Source organism: Aegilops tauschii, chromosome 7 (assembly GCF_002575655.3).
Source record: "Aegilops tauschii subsp. strangulata cultivar AL8/78 chromosome 7, Aet v6.0, whole genome shotgun sequence".
Classification (NCBI taxonomy): domain Eukaryota; kingdom Viridiplantae; phylum Streptophyta; class Magnoliopsida; order Poales; family Poaceae; genus Aegilops; species Aegilops tauschii.
Genome location: NC_053041.3, coordinates 556,668,122 through 556,688,855, shown reverse-complemented (window position 1 = coordinate 556,688,855; position 20,734 = coordinate 556,668,122). Strand labels below are relative to the sequence as shown.

Here is a 20,734-nt window from a genome sequence, read left to right as displayed (position 1 = left end):
GCCCACGTTCAAGTACGAAGAAATCTTTGGTGGGAAATGACAGAGCGCACAAGTCCACCTTAGTGCTATCTGGTCCGCCCTCTTCCACCCCGCCACACAGACCCCAGCCACCTCTGCTATGGCCTGATCCGCCCCTCTTCCCCTCGGCGCCTCCACTCCCCCATCCCGTCCAGCCCAGCTCCGCCGTCGTCTCCACTCCGACACCCCCTCCAGCCCCGCTCCGTCGCCGAGTTTCTTCATCTCCGCCGCCCCCTCCACCACCGCATATGCCCATCTCCGCCAACAGTGTTTGACGTGCAAGAACTAGACCAAGAAGAGAGAGAAGCGAAAGCCACCCTTCGGGCCATGGACCCCGCGACGGCGGCCATGGGCTCCCTCCTTCCCAAGCTGTTCGAGCTCCTCCACGGAGAATACAAGCTGCAGAAGAGCGTGAAGAAAGATGTAGAATTTCTCGAGAGGGAGATGAGGAGCATAGACGCCGCCCTCCGCAAAATGGCCATGGTGCCGCGTGACCAGCTCGATGACAACTCCAAGATCTGGGCCAATGATGTCAGGGAGCTGGCATACGAGATGGAGGATGTCGTTGAACACTTCATGGTGGACGTCCAGGGATTCGAGCCGGCCGCTAACCCCGACGGTTTCAAAGGGTTCATGAAGAAGGTGGCTAACTTGTTCACAAAAGGCAAGGCGCGCCACCAGATCGCCGATGCAATCAAAGGCATCAAGGATCAGGTCCAGCAGGTGGCGGATCGACGCGACCGGTACAAGATTGATGATGTTGAGGCAACTCTAGCTGCTTCAACCATCGTTGACCCTCTAGACCCTCGCTTGATGGTTCAGTTCAAAGATCACAGAGAGCTTGTTGGCATCGAGGGGCCAAGAGACGAGCTAATCAAGAGGCTGGCAGATGAAGATGATTGTGTGTCCAAGCAGCAGCTCAAGATCCTCTCGATCTTCGGATTTGGAGGACTTGGCAAGACAACTCTTGCCAGAGCAGTTTACGACAAGATACAAGCAGAATTCGTATGTAAGGCTTTTGTTTCGGTCGGTCAGAAGCCTAATCTGAAGAATGTTCTCATAGGTATTCTCCTCCGAATTGACAAAGCCTCTTGTCACAATGTTACACTGTTAGATGAGGTGCTGCTCATTGAGAAACTCCGAGAACTGCTTACGAACAAGAGGTACCACTATCATCCTAATTTGCATGCTGTGAGAGATTTTCCTCATTGCAAATGCATATTTACTACTTTCTCTGTAAAGAAATATAAAAGCGTTTAGATCACTATGCTCTTATATTCCTTTACAAAGGTAGTATATAGTTTAATTTTTAGCAGCCGTAATAAAAGGTGAGGCAGAAATGGGCGCTTCACTTTCTTGCAGATTTTCACATAGTTAAGATTCAGATAGTATCGGCATACACTTATGTGTTTTCAGAACATTTCATTTCATTTATTTACACGTAACTGAAAAATGCATGTTTACCACTGAAAAAAAAGCACGCTATAGCGTGTAGAGAATTGTCTCACTAAATTGATCAATATACAATGTCTCGCTAAAAGCATACTATAGCGCGCTGCAGCGCTAATAGCATATTTTCAGGGACGACGCTATTTTGTATAGCGTGCTATTTTTTTCTTGATGTCTACTATAGTATATCCTTTAAGCCGGCCGTGATAAAGAGTGAGGCGGAAATGGGGGCTTCATTTTTCTGCAGATGTTTTACATCAATTAGATTTAGATTGCATTTGCATGTTCTTTATTTGACAAAGCTAATATATTAACATCGCAGAGACACCAATTACACCCAGCCTCCGCAAAAACAAAGCGTCCTAAAGACATTACACATGCACACACTCCAAAACAAATAGAAGAAGACAAAACGAAAGATCCCGCTACAGTGATCGACTCCTTGTAACTGCAGCACGAACCACCACCAAGACAACACCCGAAGCCCAAATTCTCCAAAAGCGACGCCTCTTAGAAGGAAACAGTGCATAAGCGCTGTCGTCGTTCGATCATAGATTTTAGGTTTTCACCCTAAAAAAAATTCGCACTCTCAAAACAATGCCTTCAACAAGGCCACTGCTAGACACAACCAATTAAGGCCAGACCTTAAGTTTACGCCCTGAAAGCTAAGACTCTGTACTTCTCCTGTGGGCCGCCCCCACTTGTCGATGTCGCTGCTACGAGTCACGAATCACCAAGCAAAGTCCTCATCGCCTCGACTTGATCCGCCATTACCAGGCCTCAGACCTCAGCCGCCATGATGTTCTTCTCCACTGTCTTCACCATAGAAATCGAAATACCGGCATGTCCCATAATGTCAACAGACAACGAAGCTTCGGGTCACACCCTCCTGGAGCCACACGGCCTGAAATAGAGGCGCACACGACCGAATCCCATCCGATCCAGCAATCTACAGGCGTCAAGCACCCAATGGTGATCTCCGGTGGAGCCCTCCGGAACTCGTCAGCGGCCAGATCAATGTGGGCTGGCATCAAGCAGAGCATCGTCTTGGCAGGGAAAATTTTGTTTTTGCCACTCTAGATTTTGCCAATTTTCCTTATGCCACTCTAGATTTTGACATTTCACTTTTGCCACTCTTAGTTTTTGACAATTATCGCCATTATGTGGCAAAAGCAAAATAATTTTATTTCATTTTTGCCACTCTTAGCTTTTGACAATTATCACAATTGCCACTTTGAAAATTTTGCTTTTGCCACAGGAATGGCAATTGTGATAATTGTCAAAAACTAAGAGTGGCAAAAGTGAAATGTCAAAATCTAGAGTGGCATAAGGAAAATTGGCAAAATTTAGAGTGGCAAAAACAAAATTTTCCCTTAGGACCGCCGCCGGAGGGGAACAGATCTCGGCAGGGAGCCCCAGATCCGCCACCACTAGCCACCATGGCCGGCCCCCACGCTGCCTTCACAGCAGTGGTGGCACAGCCGCCGCCAGAGCCCCTGTGGCCGCCGCCCCAGCATTCCATCTCCGCCACCACGCCGGGCGCCCAGGGGCGCCGCCTCGCCTTGGCCAGAGGCCCCCACACGGGGGAGGAGGAGAGCCCGCCGAGCGAGCTTTGCTCGCCGGCCTCCTCCGGCGGCCGCGGGGAAGTAGGGGTACATGTTTTAAGCAAATTTTACCAGATTTACCTAGGGTCAAATGTTCTTGCCAATTATATGCACCTATAGTAGGAATAAATGTTTATTCATAATAAAAAATAAAAATAGATGTATTATATAAACTCTAATAGAATGGATTTAATCAAACCCTTGCGTGTATTTTGATAGTGTCTTCTATTCATCATTAATCATTTACTTATGTCTCAGTTGTCCTAAAGCACCTTGTCGTGAATTGAATAATGCCATTTTTAGTTCTTGGTTGAGACGCTTGCCATATTTTTTTATTTCCAGGATGATATTTTAGTTTTACTAATCCATGGATCTCATGCTGCCATGTCAATAGGTACCTCATCATCATTGATGATATATGGGATTTGAGTTCATGGGATATAATCAAATGTGCTTTTACTAATAGTAAGTGTGGAAGCAAAGTAATCACAACTACTCGTATCTTTGAAGTGGCAAAAGAGGCAGGTGACATTTACAAGCAAGAACCTCTTTCTCATGGTAGATCGAAGGAATTATTCTGTATGAGATTATCTATTGGCAAAAGCAAACGCCCTTATCATGAATCGGTTAAGATATCTGAGAAGATATTGCAGAAATGTGGTGGCATACCGCTAGCTATCATTACAATAGCTAGCTTGTTGGCTAGTAAACCAGTAACAGACTGGCCTGGGGTCTATGACTCTATTGGTTTTGGGAACGAAGATAACAAAGAAGTGGATACCACAAGAAAGATATTGTTATATAGCTACTATGATCTTCCATATTATCCACGGCTTTGCCTATTGCACCTAGGTATATACCCCGAAGATTATGAGATAAAAAAGGACACTTTAATTTGGAAGTGGGTGGCTGAAGGATATGTCCATGAGGAACCAGGAAAAGGACTATTTGAGGTTGGAGAGAGATACTTCAACATGCTCATAGATAGAAGCATGATCCAGGCAGTGGAGAGGCCATATTATAGCATCATATATGCTTGTCGTGTGCATGATTTGGTACTTGATATGATTCATTTTCTTTCAGAAGACGAAAGTTTTGTTACTGCATCGAACAGTAACAGGACATCTCCTCGTACCAATGCTCGTAGGTTAGCCATAAATAATGAAGTCGTAGAGCAGGATGGTTCTGTGGCTAACACGAGCATGCAACAGGTGAGGTTATATAGTGCCACCATGTGTCACTTTACTATGTTGCCATTGCTTTCAAACTTTAAAGCTCTCCGTGTGTTGGCTTTAGAAGAGTGCACTTTCATGGGAAGTGAGCGCTCTGTGAAGCTGGAAGATTCTCCTTATCATCTTAATTATCTTGGGAGGCTGATTCACCTGAGGTACCTTGGGTTCTCGGACCGGCTGGTTGGGTTCTCCCTGCCTGGGATCTCCATGCCGCTTATTTTAAAGGTCCCTGAAGAAATAGGGGATCTAAGGTTTTTGCAGGTACTGGACTTGGGCAGAACTGGCATTAAAAAACTGCCTCAAAGTGTTGGCCGGCTAACACAACTGAAGTGCCTGCGCTTTGGCGGTTCCAGTATGGAGGTGTTGGACTGCACGAATTTAACATCCCTGGAAGAGCTACAATTGCACCTTGTCTCTCCAGATTTTCTCAAAGGGCTTGTCAAGCTGAAGGAGTTGAGAAAGTTTAGCCTACACTTTGAAGAGGAGCACGAGAATATGTTGTTCAAAGATTTGATGGGACATGTTGCCAATCTGCAAAAACTTCAAGTCATAATGGTTAATTGTAGGTATTCAACTCAAAAAGAAAAAAATTGTAGGTATCAACCGCGTCCTAAGCCATGGTCCGATTACGCTGGCTCTGTGGCCCTTGGGCACCTCCGTCATCTGACAGTGAATGGCCTGCTTCCTGGGCTGCCAGTGTGGATTAACTCCTCATGCCTCCCGAACCTCTGCCACTTGCATATGGAACTGACGGCTATGAAATCGCAGGATATGGAGATCCTTGGGAGGTTCTCAGAGCTCATTACTCTGACCGTTCTTCTCTATGATTACATGGTTTTTCCTAACGCCATGGAGGAGGGTGCATTTCCCAAGTTGAGATACTTGGAACTGAAGAATTCTAACCAGCCCAGATTTGTACAGGGAGCAATGTCCAGCCTTGAGTGTTTTAGGATAATAATCGGCCTAGAAGGGACCAATGGCTGGGACTTCCATAGCCTGGTGAACCTCCCTCGTCTTGAGAAAGTTGATGCTGAAATCCTAGGCTACACTGGCAGGGGTATCGACGGAGACGAGTTGCAGGCACATGAGTCGTTGAAGCAGGCACATGCGTCGTTGAAGCATGCAGTTGAGATCCATCCCAACCATCCCACACTCAAGGTACGTGCTACTAACATCGCAAATGTAGTTTCTTTCTCATGTACCGTACGTACTTGTAAAAGGAGAAGAGTTTCTTTCTCATTTCACCTTTATTTCAGTTGCAGATTTATCATAGTTGACCCGATTTCCCAGCCGTCTTGCACTCAATGTACCTGTTACGTGTAAGGTCAGAAAAGTAGTTTCTTTTCTCATATTACTTGTAAAAAGAGAGTTTCACTTGTTTTTGTGATTTACATTTTCATTGTCACAGTCCATGCGTATTGATAAAATTTATGTTTCTGTACCACAATCTTATAGTACATAGTTAATAGTCTCACTTGTTTTTGTGATTTCCATTTTCAGCTTCATTTTACAGAAGTAGGCCTTCATGCAGATATTAATGGAGATGGAGTTTTAGATCATGTTCAGGTGTGTTGATGCGTCAAAATTACAGCTGCAAGTCACTTTTTTCATCCGCACCACATTTTTTGGATCCAGAGAATACTATTCAGGCCACTGCCGCTCGCATTTTATGTCTGTAATTTCCAGCAGAGCTGTGGATTTGTTTCCCGACTGCTTGTGTCACAAGGTGTTATGATGTACTGTAGCTTTTAGGCTGTTTCAGTCATTCGATAAATAGTTCAAATGATTTTACAGCACTTCTAGTTAGTTTCTTGTAGAGGGAGAAATTGAGCTTTCTGCTCAAACATGGACATAGATGATACTGAATATTGCTTGTTCTCTGTATTATTATTGCGTAATTTGTGTTGCTATCATCTTATCCTAGCAAGTAGCAAATTACCTTTTCATGAAATCATGTCTTGTCTTCATCATAAATGATTTGCCAAAAATTATGCAATGCTTGCACCAGTGCTATGTTATCATGATAAGTGCATTCCCTCATTACCTTTTCACCTTAAATAATCAGAGTTCATATTTACCATGGAATTCGAGGTCTCCTAATTTAATTTGGACATGAGAGAATTAGCATACACTGACCCAACTTAGAGCCAGTATCATATATTGCACCTCAATGTCTCAGTGGTTCTTGTATGCGTTAATCTCTATAGGCTGGGATGGGCAATTTCATTGCTCCATTCTCCTAATGAATCTGTGGGTGTCAGATATGACTGCTTTGCCAATGGTGCTTTTTTTTATTAATAATTGTTACCAAAGCTGTTGGTCCATTCTTCTGTAGGTTGTCGGTGCAAATGGTGCTGAGCAAACTGTTGTTACCGGGTCCATGGAAGTGCTCAACCCTGTTGGGCAGTTGCCACATCTGGTATACCGGTGCAGGAGCAACTTTTTAATGTTCCTATTTGCCACTACAATCATCTCAATCTGTTCCATCATGGTGACTTTTCAAGAAGTTCTGGGAGGACATTTGATCCATCTAGCTTAGAGGTGGCGGCACCAATTCTGCTGGAGAGAGACGATAGTCATGTACACAGAAGAGGAAGTCATGGCGATATCATCTTTCTAGCAAGTCGGTATATTTCTTTAGCGATTTTGGACGCATCAAGTCGATGGTGCTAGCTTGTCTCTTCTGAAATAATGAGCAGCGGTTTCTACAATACCCTGACTTGTTTGTCTATCATCATAGGTGAGCTCATACTCTCCAGGCTTAATTGGTCACGATATGACATGGAGGTGGCAAAACTATCGACAGGCGCGGCATGGACAAACCTTCCATCCCCATCAGGGATGACGGAGAACACCGTGATCCCCACTCTCAAGGCCTTCTCCTTGCGAGCCTATGACCCAAAGCAGGTGATCATTGCTGGCGGCGATCAGGAGGTTGTGGTGATCTCTCCTTCTGGTGGCCTACTGGCGTCGATCGACCTCCCCGCGCCGCCGACTTACGCACTAATCCTTGAGGATTTCTCCGGGGATGGGCTGACTGATTTCATGCTGGTGACATCCGGGGGAGTGTATGGATTTGTGCAGACGAGGCAGCCTGGGGCGCTCTTCTTCGGCACGCTCGTCGGCTGCTTGATCGTCGCGATCAGGGCGATTCTTGTTTCTCTACACCTCAACTCGTCGAACAACGGTAAACCAAGGTCTTCTTCGACCGACTACAGGTGACTGCGACAGCGGTATTCTGCTGAGAGGATCTTGTGAACATCCCCGGCACGCAGTGAGGAGATGTTATAGTGTTGAAGCAAGACTTCTATTAATTATAGCTGGCTGGAGGTGTTTAGCTTGTGTCTTGTAAGTATTTGGGTTGGTGAACTTTCGTTGTTCTTCAATATAATCCTTCGCTAGCATAAGTGTATATACCTGAAGACCCCGCAAGATAAAACACACCTGAAGCTCTCGAGTGTATATGCTCAGGCTGCAGCGTGTCTCCGAAGCCAAGGTTAAGGCAGAGAACAGTGCAGTATTTAATTAGAACTTGTATCCAATTAATTAATCCATGCAAAAATTTCTTCTAACTAAAAGCCACCAGTTCGTGGGCCACTTAGCCGAGGCGTGCCATGGATTTCAAATTTGTATACATGCACAAATTTGTGAGTAAAGCTAGCTATTGATAAAATCTTAGGGAATCTTTTCTGCCATGAAAGAAATGAGAATCTTCTGCTGATTAGAAAAGTTTCAGGATTCGTGCAAAGAATGTTTTGGAAAGCATAGAAGTGAAATAAATATAACACAGTACTTTACACAGGCCAGGAGATACTAAGAGCCTGTTTGGTCCACTGGTTGATGGCTAAACATTGCCACAAATAAAATAATACAACCGCGTTTGTCTCAAAAAAAAATACAACCGCGTAGCTACCACAAAAATGTGGTGGAAAAAATCAAGGCACGGAGGCTGATTACAACCAAATCGGATTCCAAGCCTGAGAAGAGAACCTCGCGATTTTATTTACTCCTGTAGCTTGCTGATGGCATTGCCTCAATAGGAAGAGCAAGACTCACCCACACAGCCCTGGCTGGCCTGTAGAATTTTAGCCACATAATGTAAGCGCAGTTATTATACATAAGTGAGCAGCAGATCAGTGCCCGTACATATGCGTACGTGCTGTACGCAGAAACATTTTCTCTCAAAATTTCAAATTCGCAAGGGATTCGTACCTGAAGATTGATTATAGAGCACAGTTAGCTCGCCTCCTGAAACAGATAATAGGAAGCCATTAGTAACTAATATACGTCTACAGAATGCAGTAACTAGTGAAAATTATATCCCTGCGAATAAAAAAACATAGTGGAAACATGTGCACAATCTAAGAAAAATAGTAATAATAAATTGCTGAATTGTTTCCTAATATCCAGTGGTCTGAAATTTCAAATTTCCAAAATGCAAACAAAAGTTTTAACGGTCTGTCAAAACTGATTTCAAAATGAACAAGGTGGGGGCATAATGTTTTCAGAAACTTAGTCCAGAACCCTGTTGTCCTCAGCAAAACAATAAAGAAAGTATATTACTACTACCTCCGTTCCGAATTATAAGATGTTTTAGAAATTTCTGGGCTGCATACGGATTGAAACACGTCTATATACATCCGATTCAGAAAAAAGTTAGAACATCTTATAATTCGGAACAGAGGGAGTAGTATGTAATACGTTTTTTTTTCTCAAATTGAAATCCAAACCCCCCTGGTAATAGCTGCATAAAGTAAATAAGAATACTCCTACTTTCTTTGCGAAAGAAATAAAGGTGACGTGAGAAAGAAACTCTCTTTTTACAAGTACATGAGAAAAAAAACTACATTGTGATATTACACGTAACACATACATTGAGTGCCAGACGGTTGGGATGAATCTCAACTGCATGCTTCAATCATCCATTTGACTGCCGTGAATCTGCAAAAGAAAATAAAGGCAACATGAGAAAGAAACTCTTTTTCTACAGGTACATGAGAAAGAGACTACATTTGCGATGTTAGTTGCACGTACCTTGAGTGCGGGATGGTTGGGATGGATCTCAACTGCATGCTTCAACGACGCATGTGCCGGCAACAGGTCGATGCCCATCCTAGTTTCGCCTCTGATTTGAGCATCAACTTTCTCAAGACGAGGGAGGTTCACCAGGCTAAGAAAGTCCAAGCCATTGGCCCGTACCAGGCCGGTGAACTCAAAACACTCAAGGTTGGACATTGCTCCCCGTACAAATCTCGGTTGGTTAGAATTTTTCAGTTCCAGGTATCTCAACTTGGGGAATGCACCCTCCTCCATGGTATCAGGAAAAGCAGCGCCATCCTTGCAACAAATGCACAGAGTAATGAGCTCGGAGAACCTCCCGAGGATCTCCATATCCTGCGAGTCCGTAGCCGTCAGTTTCACATACAAGTGGCAGAGGTTCGGGAGGCATGAGGAGTTAATCCACACTGGCAGCCCAGGAAGCAGGCCACCCAGTTTCAGATGACGGAGGTGCCCAAGGGCCACAGAGCCAGCGTAATCAGACCATGGCTCAGGATTCTCTCCATACCAACCAATAACCATTAGGACTTGAAGTTTTTGCAGATTGACAAGAAGTCCCATCAAATCTTTGAACAACATATTATCGTCCTCATAAAAGAGTATATTCAACTCCCTCAGCTTCTTCATCTTGCCCAGCCCTTTCAGAAAGTCTGGAGAGGCAGGTTGCAATTGTAGCTCTTCCAGAGATGTTAGATTATTCCACTCCAACACCTCCATGCTAGAACCGCAAAAGCGCAGGCACTTCAGTTGTGTTAGCCGACCAACACTTTGAGGCAGTTTTTTTATGTAAGCTCCGCTCAAGTTCAGTACCTGCAAAAACCTTAGATCCCCTATTTCTTTAGGGACCTCTAAGCTCCTAAGCTGGTCCGAGATCCCAAGGTACCTCAGGTGAATCAGCCTCCCAAGATGCTTAAGATGATAAGGAGAATCTTCCAGCTTCATAAAGAATTGCTCACTTCCCGTGAAAGTGCACTCTTCTAAAGCCAACATACGTAGAGCTTTAAAGTTTGAAAGCAATGGCAACATACTAAATTGACACATGGTGGCATTATATGACCTCACTTGCTGCACGCTTGAGTTAGCCACAGATCCATCCTGCTCTATGACTTCATGATTTATGGCTAACCTACGAGCAGTAATACGTGGAGATGTCCTGTTACTGTTCGATGCAGTAACAAAACTTCCGTCTTCTGATAGAAAATGAATCATATCAAGCACCAAATCATGCACACGACAAGCATATATGATGCTGTGATATAGCACCTCCACTGCCTGGATCATGCTTCTATCTATGAGCACGTTGAAGTATCTCTCTCCAATCTCAAATAACCCTTTTCCTGCTTCCTCCAGGACATAACCTTCAGCCACCCACTTCCATATCAAAGTGTGCTTTTCTATCTCAAAATCTTCAGGGTATATGCTTAGGTGCAATAAACAAAGCCGTGGATAATACGGAAGATCATAGTAGCTATATAACAATATCTTCCTTGTGTTATCCACTTCTTTGTTATCTTCATTCCCAAAACCAATAGAATCATACACCCCAGACCAATCATTTACAGGTTTGCTGGCCAATAAGCTAGCTATTGTAGTGATAGCTAGCGGTATGCCACCACATCTCTGTAATATCTTTTCAGATTTCTTAACTGATTGGTCATAAGGGTTATTGCTTTTGCTAATAGATAATCTCATACAAAACAATTCATTCGATTTACCAGGAGAAAGGGGTTCTTGCTTGTAAATGTCACTTGCCAGTTTTGCCACTTCAAAAATACGAGTAGTTGTGATTACTCTACTGCCACATCCACTATCAATGAAAGCACATTTGATTATGTCCCATGAGCTTGTATCCCATATATCATCAATGATGATGAGGTAACTATTGACAAGGGAAAGCGGGAGCCATACATTAGTAAAACTAAAGTGTCGTCCTAGAAATAGAACAAATATGGGAAGCATCTCAACCAACAATCCAAAATGGTATTATTCCATTCACGACATGGTGCTTTAAGACAACTGAGACATAAGTAACTGATTAATGATGAATGGAAGACACTATCAAAATACATGCGAGGGTTTGATTAAATCCATTCTATTCGAGTTTTGTAAAGTTAACTCCACAATCAAATATAATTTTTTTATTCTGAAGTAATATTTTCCTATTAGGTACAGATAATTGCCACATTTGACCGTAGGTAAATCTGGTAAATTTTGCTTAAAACATGTAAGAAAATGCAGATGCAATCTAAATCTAATTCATGTAAAACATCTGCAGGAAAATGAAGTACCCATTTCTGCCTCACTCTTTATCACGGACGCTTAAAGGACACTATACTAAACATGCATTTTCAAATTAGGTGTAAATAATTGGAATGAACATTTGATAATATGGAAGAAAAAAAAATCTGCAAGAAAGTGAAGCGCCCATTTCTGCCTCACTTTTTATTATGACCGCAAAAAATTAAACTATATACTTCCTCCATTCCTAAATATAAGTCTTTGGAGAGATTTCATTATGGACCACATACGGAGTAAAATGAGTGAACCTATATTCTAAATGCATCTACATACATCCGTATGTGGTCCATAGTGAAATCTCTACAAAGACTTATATTTAGGAACAGAGGGAGTAGTAAACATGCATTTGAAATGAGGTAAGTTTCTCATAGCATGGAAATTAGGAGATAGTGGTACCTCTTGTTCGTAAGCAGTTCTCAGAGCTTCTCAATGAGCATCACCTCATCTAACAGTGTAGCATTGGCACAAGAGTCTTCATCAATTCGGAGGAGAATACCTATGAGAACATTCTTCAGATTAGGATTCTGACCAACCGAAACAAAGGCCTTGCATACGAATTCTGCTTGTATCTTGTCATAAACTGCTTTGGCAAGAGTTGTCTTGCCAAGTCCTCCAAATCCGAAGATCGAGAGGATCTTGAGCTGCTGCTTGGACACACAATCATCTCCATCTGCCAACCTCTTGATTAGGTCGTCTCTTGGCTCCTCGATGCCAACAAGCTCTCTCTGATCTTTGAACTGAGCCATCAACCGAGGGTCAACGATGGTTGCAGCAGCCAAACTTGCAGCAAGATCATCAATCTTATAGCGGTCACGTCGGTCCGCCACATCCTGGACCTGGTCCTTGATGCTCTTGATCGCATCGGCGATCTGGTGGCGCTTCTTGCCTTTCGTGAACAAGTTGGACACCTTCTTCACGAACCCTTTGAAGCTGTCTGGGTTAGCGGCAGGCTCAAAGCCCTGGACGCCCACCAGGAAGCTTTCAACAAGATCCTCCATCTCGTATGACAGCTCCCTGACTTGATTGGCCCAGATCTTGGAGTTGTCATCAAGCTTGTCACGCGGCACCATGGCCACTTTGCGGAGAGCAGCATCCATGCTCCTCATCTCCCTCTCGAGAAATTCCACGTCTTTCTTCACACCCTTTTGCAGCTTGTATTCTCCGTGGAGGAGAGCTCGACCAGCTTGGGGAGGAGGGAGCGCATGGCCGCCATCGCAAGGTCCATGGCTCGAAGTGTGGCTTTCGTTTTTCTCTCTTGTTGGTGTAGTTCCTATCGTTTGTGTATAACAGTACGAGTGTAGTTCCTAAGTACACTCAAAAGTACTTAGGCCACCTTTACTTACTGTACTACGGCTAGCTAGCCAATAGACTGTACAAAACTAATCACCAGGTTAACCGCGCCCAATGCGCATGGCCAAACGTTCATATCACATAGATCCAAGCTTGAACTAATCGCCAGGTTAACCGTGCCCAATGCATATGGCCTAACGTTCATATCACGCAGATCCAAGCCTGCGCTAGTAAAAAAGAGGGTTTATTTTTGGAGAATTGGTCAGTTCTCATATATTTGCTCGCTGTGACCCGTGGAGAATCATCTTTCCGCCCGGCCACCCCACGCCGGCAAAGCAGGCAGAAATGGCCAAATGGGTACCTGAATTGTTAGCTCGGATGTGCCTGGAGACATCTGCGCGATTAGCCATGCCAAATGCACATGGCACAACGTGCATACCACGCAGATCCAAGCTTGACTAATCACGCAGATCCAAAGCTTGGCTGTGTTAATTAGGTGCACACATGGTCACAAGAATACCTCCTACGAGACAAAGAAAGCGAATAGCTGACAATGCAAAGACCAGGCTCCGAGCAGGTGCACATACCACGAGCACCGTTGCGGAGATGGGCATGAGCGGTGGCGGAGTTGGTGGCTGGAGGGGGCGGCGGAGGTGAGGAAACTTGGCGGCGGAGCAGGGCTGGAGGCAGGGGCGACGGAGGGGCGGGGCTGGAGGGGGTTCCGGAGTGAAGGCCGCCGCGGGGGGGAAAGAGGGCCGGAGGAGGCCGCGGGGGAGGTGCCCATGGCCCTTGGGGTGGGGCGGCACGGCGGTCTGGTGGGCTGAACCGCTGAAGTCACGCCGCACGCCGCACGGGATCCATTTTTTGGCCTAGGGTGTGTCCGTGTGTGGTCTTTCTTCAGTGTTCCACATTTAGGAACGTGTAAATTCCATTATAAACTGATACTTTTTCCAACAAACATTGACAAATATTTTGATTGCTTACAAAATCATAAAAATCGATCCCGAAAAATGCTATTTGATTTTTTTTTCAGGATGAAATTTTGCAAGCAAGCAAAACATTACTGCAGAAAATATCAGATAATTACTGTTCATTAGAGCTCATATGAGCTTGAGCTCAGATTAACTGCTTTCATTCAGGAAATCATAAAATGTTTGCAGATACAAAAATGTTCGTGATTTTGATAATAAATATTCAAGGTTTAAAAAATGTTCATGATTTTGGAAAAAAGTGCTTGTGTATTCAAAATAAGTTCAAGAATTTGAAAAAATGTTTGCGAATTGAAAAAGTGTTCATGATTTTTTTAAACATTGTTTCAAAAATTGTTTCCGACATTTAAAAAATGTTCATTGATTAAAAAAACACGAGTCCCAAAAACTGTTTGTGCATTTGAAAAATGCTCATGATTTCAAACCTGCTCACAGCAGTTTCTAAAACTAGGAACTGACGTTTGCCAGCTGGAACCGCGGAGAATTTTCAGGAATTTGTAAAAAAATGTTCATGATTTCAAAAAATGTTCACAATGCTTTCTAAAACTAGGAGGAAAACTTACGTTTGCGAGCAGTAACCGGGACGATTTCTACCGCTTTGCTCGAGTGATTATGTCGCCGCCAGCCCAGACACCCACCTTCTTCTCCCTCGTGTCGCCATCGATGCGGCAGGTGCGTAGGATGATCGTGTCGCTCTCACTATAGTGGCCAACAGCGGAGCAGCACGCCGCCCCAGCCCTGAGTGTACTCGGCGGCGGCCGTCGGGAATCACGGAGGTGTGTCTCCCCCAGTCCACCGGAATTAGCTGGGGATGCAGAGCTGGGGCCCCTACTGTGGTGGCATCGGCCCAGCCTCGGTGGCTCATGCCGGGCTATGAGTGAAAGATGTGGACTTTCGCTCTTCCTACCGTGGTTGGTACTCTGTGGTGTGGGCGGTGGTGACGTCTTGGACTTGGATGCCGGAGCGGCGGCTCCGGATGGTGGGTCGCATGGTTGGCTCTCCGGCGGGCACCATGTCAGCAGTGGTGGATCACTTCTTGGTTGTGCGGGCGACGAGAGGGGTAGCGGTTGGTGGCTCGGGCACGTCCTCCGAGATCTGGATCTAGGGTCTGGGCACACCGCGTTTGCCCTAGGGCCTCGTGACTTAGGGTGGGGTGCCGAGCGAAAGCTCCGCGCTTTTGCGTTGGTGATGGCGAAGGTTGCGTGCATCGTTCTCTTCTTGAAGATGTCGGCATGGATCTCCTCGTCGTGTCAGAGTTCCGGGTGAAGACCCTTGCCCGATGGGGCTAGGCAGCGATAACGCTATGCGCCGTTCTCTCTCTCTTGGGGGCGTTGTCTAGGAGCTTAGGTGTCCTAGGGTGTTTCATGATTGTGCTCCATTCTCCCTGTGTTCTCCTTCGGTAGCGTAGTTGCTTGTCTGCTTTGCGATCCGGGTATCCTAGGATCTGCTTTGTAAGAGGGTCACCTCATCACCATGTATCGTTCGGCCGTGTACCTTGTTCGGTTTGTGCCTTTATTTATAAAGGGGGGCGATAGCCTGTTTCGAGAGGAAGGATCTCCATACTCTAATGTTGTTGGTTTGCTGGGAGGTTTTGAAACATTGCAACGTTATTGTCTTTGACAATGCTTTGTCGGTCATGAATGTGGTGATGAACTGGATCTACAAGGAGGGCAAGGCTTGGCAGAAAGTCGGGTCGTTTAGGAGTGACATGACCTTGTTCTTTCTTAGGTTGTTTTAGGCGGAGCCACCACAAGTAGTTATGTTGTACTCGGCCTGAGGCCAACTTTGTAACATGGTGGATGGGGTTTTTCCCCGTTTTCTTCTATGAATATAAGATAGACATGCTTGTGTGTATTCTAGAAGAAGAAGAAAAATATCATATATGAGCAGTTTATCAAATAGACAATATAAAAGCACCACCAAACAAAACTTGCAAAGGTGATATAGAGTATACTAAAGTATCATTCCCCCCCCCCCCCCCCCCCCCCCTCCAAAAGTATAAATGGGTACTCTTCAAGGAGCATTGTTTTCAGACGAAAAAAAGGCACACATATCTGTCAATGTTCGTGAATTCAAAAAATATTCAGGAAACTATAAAATGTTTGTGAATTCAAAAAATATTCAGGAAACCATAAAATGTTTGTGAATTCAAAAAATATTCAGGAAATCATAAAATGTTTGCAGATACAAAAATGTTCATGATTTTGATAACAAATATTCATGGTTTAAAAAATGTTTGGGAAATAAAAAAAGTTCATGATTTTGGAAAAAAGATGCTCGTGTATTCAAAATAAGTTCATGAATTTGAACAAATGTTTGCGAATTGAAAAAATGTTCACGATTTTTTTTAAAAATTCATTGTTTCAAAAATTGTTTCCGAAATTCAAAAAATATTTGTCGATTAAAAAAAATCATGAGTTCCAAAAAAAATGTTTGTGCATTTGTAAAATGATTTGAAAAAAATGTTCGAGAACGGTTTCTAAAACTAGGGTGGAACCACGGAGGATTTTCACGAATTTGTAAAAAATGGCCATGCATTTGAAAGTTGTTGGTGATTTTAAAAAAAATGTTGACGACAGTTTCTAAAGCTAGGGAGGAAAACTGGCGTTTGCGAGTACGAGCCGGGGACGATTTCCACCGCTGAGCTCGGGTGATTCCGTCGCCGCCATCACAACGCCCTAAAACACCTTCTCGTGCCTCGCGTCGCCATCGATGCGGCAGGCAGGTGCGTGGGACGATCGTGTCGCTCTCACTACAGCGGCCAACAGCACAATCGCCCCCCTACACGACACACCAAAACCGAATCAAACCCGAAAAAGGTGACCTGCACCGCATCGCAATAGCGCCATGATATGGATGCATGATTGCTGATCCTGCCGTCACGCCACTCACCTCATCTCACCTGCCATCGCCCTCCTTATCCCGAACCCCAAATCCCTCTCCGGTCTCGGGTCTACCTCTCGCCTCGCCGAACATCATGGGCTCCGACTTCAAGGCCATCCCTCTGATCGGTATGTCATCTGTTAAATAAATTCTTTTATTTGTGGAAAGTTGTTGCTCCATGCAAGATTCGGATTCTGAGAATCCGGGCTCCATTCCCCATCCCTTCGGAAATGGAAATTCTGGCATGGGCCGGAATTCAGAATGAATCCTGCCGGCACGCAGTCCCGGCCGTAGCAACAGCCGAGTGATCGTTGGTCATTCAGAACTCTGCATCCTGTCTGGAGCGGAGAAACAGAAATATCTCACTTCTAAATCAGATGATGAAAGGTTGCGTTCTCCTCTTTGCATGATCAGACATCAGCCCGCTCGTCGAAAAGATCGACGACCCTGCCATGGCCGGCGACGAGGGTCTGCTCGACGTCGTCCGGATGCTGGACGACGCTTGCAGGGAGGCCGGATTCTTCTATGTGGTAATAATCATTCGTTCAACTTTGTGATGGCAATTGATTTGGGCCTCTAAGGAGACTATATAAACTGGAAAGTGATTGCTTATACTCTGTTGTTGTGTTGTTGTGGTACCTCAACTGAATATGGAAATAAATAGTTTCATTAAGTGGTAGCTAAAATGGTGTGCTGTCATCAATAAAAATGTGTGTGTCATGTTCAGTTATTTTCTGTAGCTGGTCTTTCCCCTTCTGTTTTATGAACAATACTGGTTCTGGATGCTGCTCAACCCATTGGTTGAGTGCTAATTAGCCATGCTGAAAATGATGTCTGTGTATTATTAACAGAAAGGCCATGGGATTTCAGAGCCGCTAATGACGGAAGTCAGGGATGTCACACGCAAGTTCTTTCAGCTCCCTCGCGAGGAAAAACTGAAGATCAAAATGACACCTCAGAGTGGATATAGGTGTGACTGCATACAAAATTTCACCTTCTCTTGTTTCTTTTATTTATAGCTCATTGTTTGGTCCTTGTAAGTCTTCTGCATACAGAAATGAACTTCTTATGGCTTATTTTCAGAGGATATCAGAGAGTGGGAGAAAATGTTACCAAGGGTAAACCTGATATGCATGAAGCAATTGACGTGAGTTCACCTCTGTCCCTGAATTTCTTGTCATGCTTGTTTAAATTGTTCTGTTTTTTAAGCTAAACCATTAGAAACAAAAATTGCAGTGCTACACGCCTATCGAACCGGGGAGATATGGTGATCTAGCTAAACCAATGGAAGGATCTAATTTGTGGTGTGTTTTCAACTTTCCTTCTCTGTTTTTATTCTCAAGGTTTATCTGAGAATACCTGAGAAATGGGTTCAGTACGTCCTCTTTTTTTTGCATCAGAAATTGAGAAAGATATGATAGGAAGCACTAGCAGTATGCATGTATTATTGCTTAACTGCTCCGGTAACATCACCTTTAGTAATGTAAAGAATGCTCCTTTAGTACGTCCTATGCTTTTAAGAACTGAATTCTTTATCTTCCATGCAGGCCAGATTATCCATCGAATTTTAACGCGCTGCTGGAAAACTATATAAGCCTTCTACGAGGTCCACTTATCTGAATCACTTTGCTTTCTTTTATGCTCGTCAATCGTCCATAACAGTGTTTATCATGCCATTTTTCATTTCAGATCTTTCAAGGAAGATCATGAGAGGCATAGCCTTGGCACTGGGTGCGCCGTTGGATGCTTTCGAAGGCGGAGTGGCGGGAGATGCTTTTTGGGTTCTCAGGTTAATTGGCTATCCAGTCTCAGATGACATCCCACAAGAGGAACGCACTGATATTGGATGGTAAGCACACATACACCCTAAAAAGGAAGTTATCTTGTGGCATATGTGGATACATCTCACTCTGTTTTTCTTCGCTTTTCCAGTGGAGCTCATACAGATTATGGTGAGTACACCTCTCTTGGTTTTACATCATTGTCTTGTGTTTAAGAAAATTCAATACCAGTATAATCTGCTTGCTTCTTAGAAAAACCATCTATAGTATTCTTAGGAAAATTATAGAAAAATCCTGCAAATATTTTTTTTCCTCATTCTGTTAAACTGCAGGTCTTCTGACATTGGTGAATCAGGATGATGAAATCTGTGCTCTTGAGGTACATGTTCCTTCACTAGCACACATATCTTGTATTATCCATTTATGCCCTCTCCTTCCTCTATAATGAAGCAAAGGAATTGATCTGCTGAAACTCTTTGGCAATTGGGTATCAGGTCAGAAACCAGTCCGGTGAGTGGATATACGCCAAGCCGGTCCCGGGAACCTTCGTTTGCAACATCGGGGACATGCTGAAGGTTTCTATATTTGCAACTACACTAACATTTTATCTATTTTGGCATTGATTATTTTCTTTTCGCAACCTTATTAATTATAAATCATCTTATTTGCTTTCAGGTTTGGTCGAATGGGATATACCAGCCCACGCTCCACAGAGTCGTCAATAACTCCCCTCGCTACCGTGTATCTGTCGCCTTCTTCTACGAGGTATATGCAGCCGAACTTCGACTGAGTTGCTTATACTTATTTTCCCTTTTTCCTGAAACAATTTGCACGTATATACAGTCGAACTTCGACGCTGCGGTGGAACCTGTAGAGTTCTGCCGGGAGAAGACGGGCGGCGTTGCCAAGTATGAGAAGGTGGTGTATGGGGAGCACCTAGTGCAGAAAGTCCTCACCAACTTCGTCATGTAACAGTTTGGGGAACAAATTTCTGTAGCTGTACTGAAAATGATCCATCAATAAAACCCTTCGAAGCCCTCAAAAAATAAAACCCTTCGACAAATCAGCCTCCTTTTCTGGTCGGACAAAGTAACTGTCCTGGTGTATCGTGACCAGGCAAGGCAGCGCATGATGATTTCCTCTCATCTGGCTTTCTCCCTTTGCTCGCGTTCTGCGGATCGAACCCGCACAACTGGTTCACAAATCCATAAGCACACAATCCTTCGTGTAATTTTGTGACGACAATGAAAATGCAACCACCAATATGTCTTGTTATTACTCCACTCTGCTCATCCTGAAACGCTTTCAATCTCTGAATTATGTTTTGAGTTCAGAAACAAAGTTCAGAACCAAATCACATGACGACATGCACAAGAAAAAAAAAGTTGCACATTTGTGCTAGTGAGATACCGAGAATTCAGACAACATTCAATTCCATATTGTTTGTTGGGGACCGACAGATGTGCTTTGGCCGCGGTACAGTACCGGACTACGGTGGGTGGCCGTCATGCTGCATACCAACTACCACATTCAACATGAACAAGGTACATTTCTCCAGGGATTCAAGTAGATTAAGTTGATGCGCTTCGGTTAATGCATCTTCCTGTGTTTTATTTGGGTTGCTGATATGATGTTTCTTTCGATGGACTGCCTGTCTACCTTCCATCTTCGTCACTGGGGCATGTATGTGCTCTCTAAATAAATCAAATACAGTTGCGCTGCTCCTGACCTACAAACAGTTTGGTAGGAACAAATTGTGACATCTTCTTGGCAACAGGATGCTTCACCAGAGACACTGATAGAATTACAAGCATCTCATCTCAAGAAAAAAAAAATTCAAATTGTTTTGGTTGGGGTGCGCCTGCCCAGGCAGTAGTGCAACGCACTGGGCGACACCTGAGGGTCCCAATGGCAAGCCATTGTGGTGGCCCCTCCCCCATAAAAAATAAATTTAATATCGTTGTGGGCACATGGCCCACATATCAGATATTAAACTGATAAGAACAGATACTACACTTGATCTTAGCCAAAAGGCCGAGAAAGGTATGATTTGTGACATTGCCCTGCCCCTCTATTTGTACCCTCCTCACCCTCCCGTCCTCTCCTCGCTAAGCGAGGTGGTACTAAACTAA

General features: G+C 44.2%; 3 protein-coding genes and 1 non-coding gene across 7 annotated transcripts; 2 read left to right on the top strand and 2 right to left on the bottom strand.

The window, feature by feature from the left end:
• LOC109756347 (disease resistance protein RGA5) lies at positions 1 to 7,717 on the top strand. Of its 4 annotated transcripts, none has more exons than XM_073505160.1 (6): positions 1 to 1,181; positions 3,466 to 5,461; positions 5,560 to 5,627; positions 5,804 to 5,869; positions 6,639 to 6,926; positions 7,044 to 7,717. In XM_073505160.1, the coding sequence occupies exons 1-3, from the start codon at positions 346 to 348 to the stop codon at positions 5,578 to 5,580; spliced, it is 2,853 nt and encodes a 950-aa protein (XP_073361261.1). In that variant the 5' UTR covers positions 1 to 345; the 3' UTR covers positions 5,581 to 5,627; positions 5,804 to 5,869; positions 6,639 to 6,926; positions 7,044 to 7,717. The 4 variants fall into 4 exon arrangements, with proteins under 4 accessions (XP_073361261.1, XP_073361262.1, XP_045086881.1 ...); XM_073505161.1 differs by having other exon boundaries at positions 6,639 to 6,930; XM_045230946.2 differs by having other exon boundaries at positions 5,566 to 5,627; positions 6,639 to 6,930; positions 7,044 to 7,210.
• Positions 7,718 to 8,041: 324 nt separating this feature from the next.
• On the bottom strand, positions 8,042 to 13,220 carry LOC109756345 (disease resistance protein RGA5). The gene is given in 6 exon segments (XM_040394691.3): positions 8,042 to 8,378; positions 8,516 to 8,551; positions 9,177 to 9,244; positions 9,338 to 11,240; positions 12,056 to 12,831; positions 12,834 to 13,220. Coding segments are annotated over 4 exon segments (2,757 nt in total). The 5' UTR covers positions 12,885 to 13,220; the 3' UTR covers positions 8,042 to 8,378; positions 8,516 to 8,551; positions 9,177 to 9,217.
• A 3,448-nt stretch (positions 13,221 to 16,668) lies between these two features.
• On the top strand, positions 16,669 to 19,653 carry LOC109756343 (homoarginine-6-hydroxylase 2-ODD-233). Its single transcript, XM_020315196.4, has 12 exons — positions 16,669 to 16,949; positions 17,236 to 17,351; positions 17,673 to 17,791; positions 17,905 to 17,968; positions 18,058 to 18,125; positions 18,369 to 18,427; positions 18,511 to 18,670; positions 18,754 to 18,773; positions 18,935 to 18,981; positions 19,097 to 19,177; positions 19,278 to 19,367; positions 19,446 to 19,653. The coding sequence occupies exons 1-12, from the start codon at positions 16,799 to 16,801 to the stop codon at positions 19,572 to 19,574; spliced, it is 1,104 nt and encodes a 367-aa protein (XP_020170785.1). The 5' UTR covers positions 16,669 to 16,798; the 3' UTR covers positions 19,575 to 19,653.
• A 799-nt stretch (positions 19,654 to 20,452) lies between these two features.
• On the bottom strand, positions 20,453 to 20,649 carry LOC120970023 (U2 spliceosomal RNA). Its single transcript, XR_005764794.1, has one exon. It is a non-coding gene; the product is annotated as a U2 spliceosomal RNA (small nuclear RNA).
• Between the last annotated feature and the right edge of the window lie 85 nt (positions 20,650 to 20,734).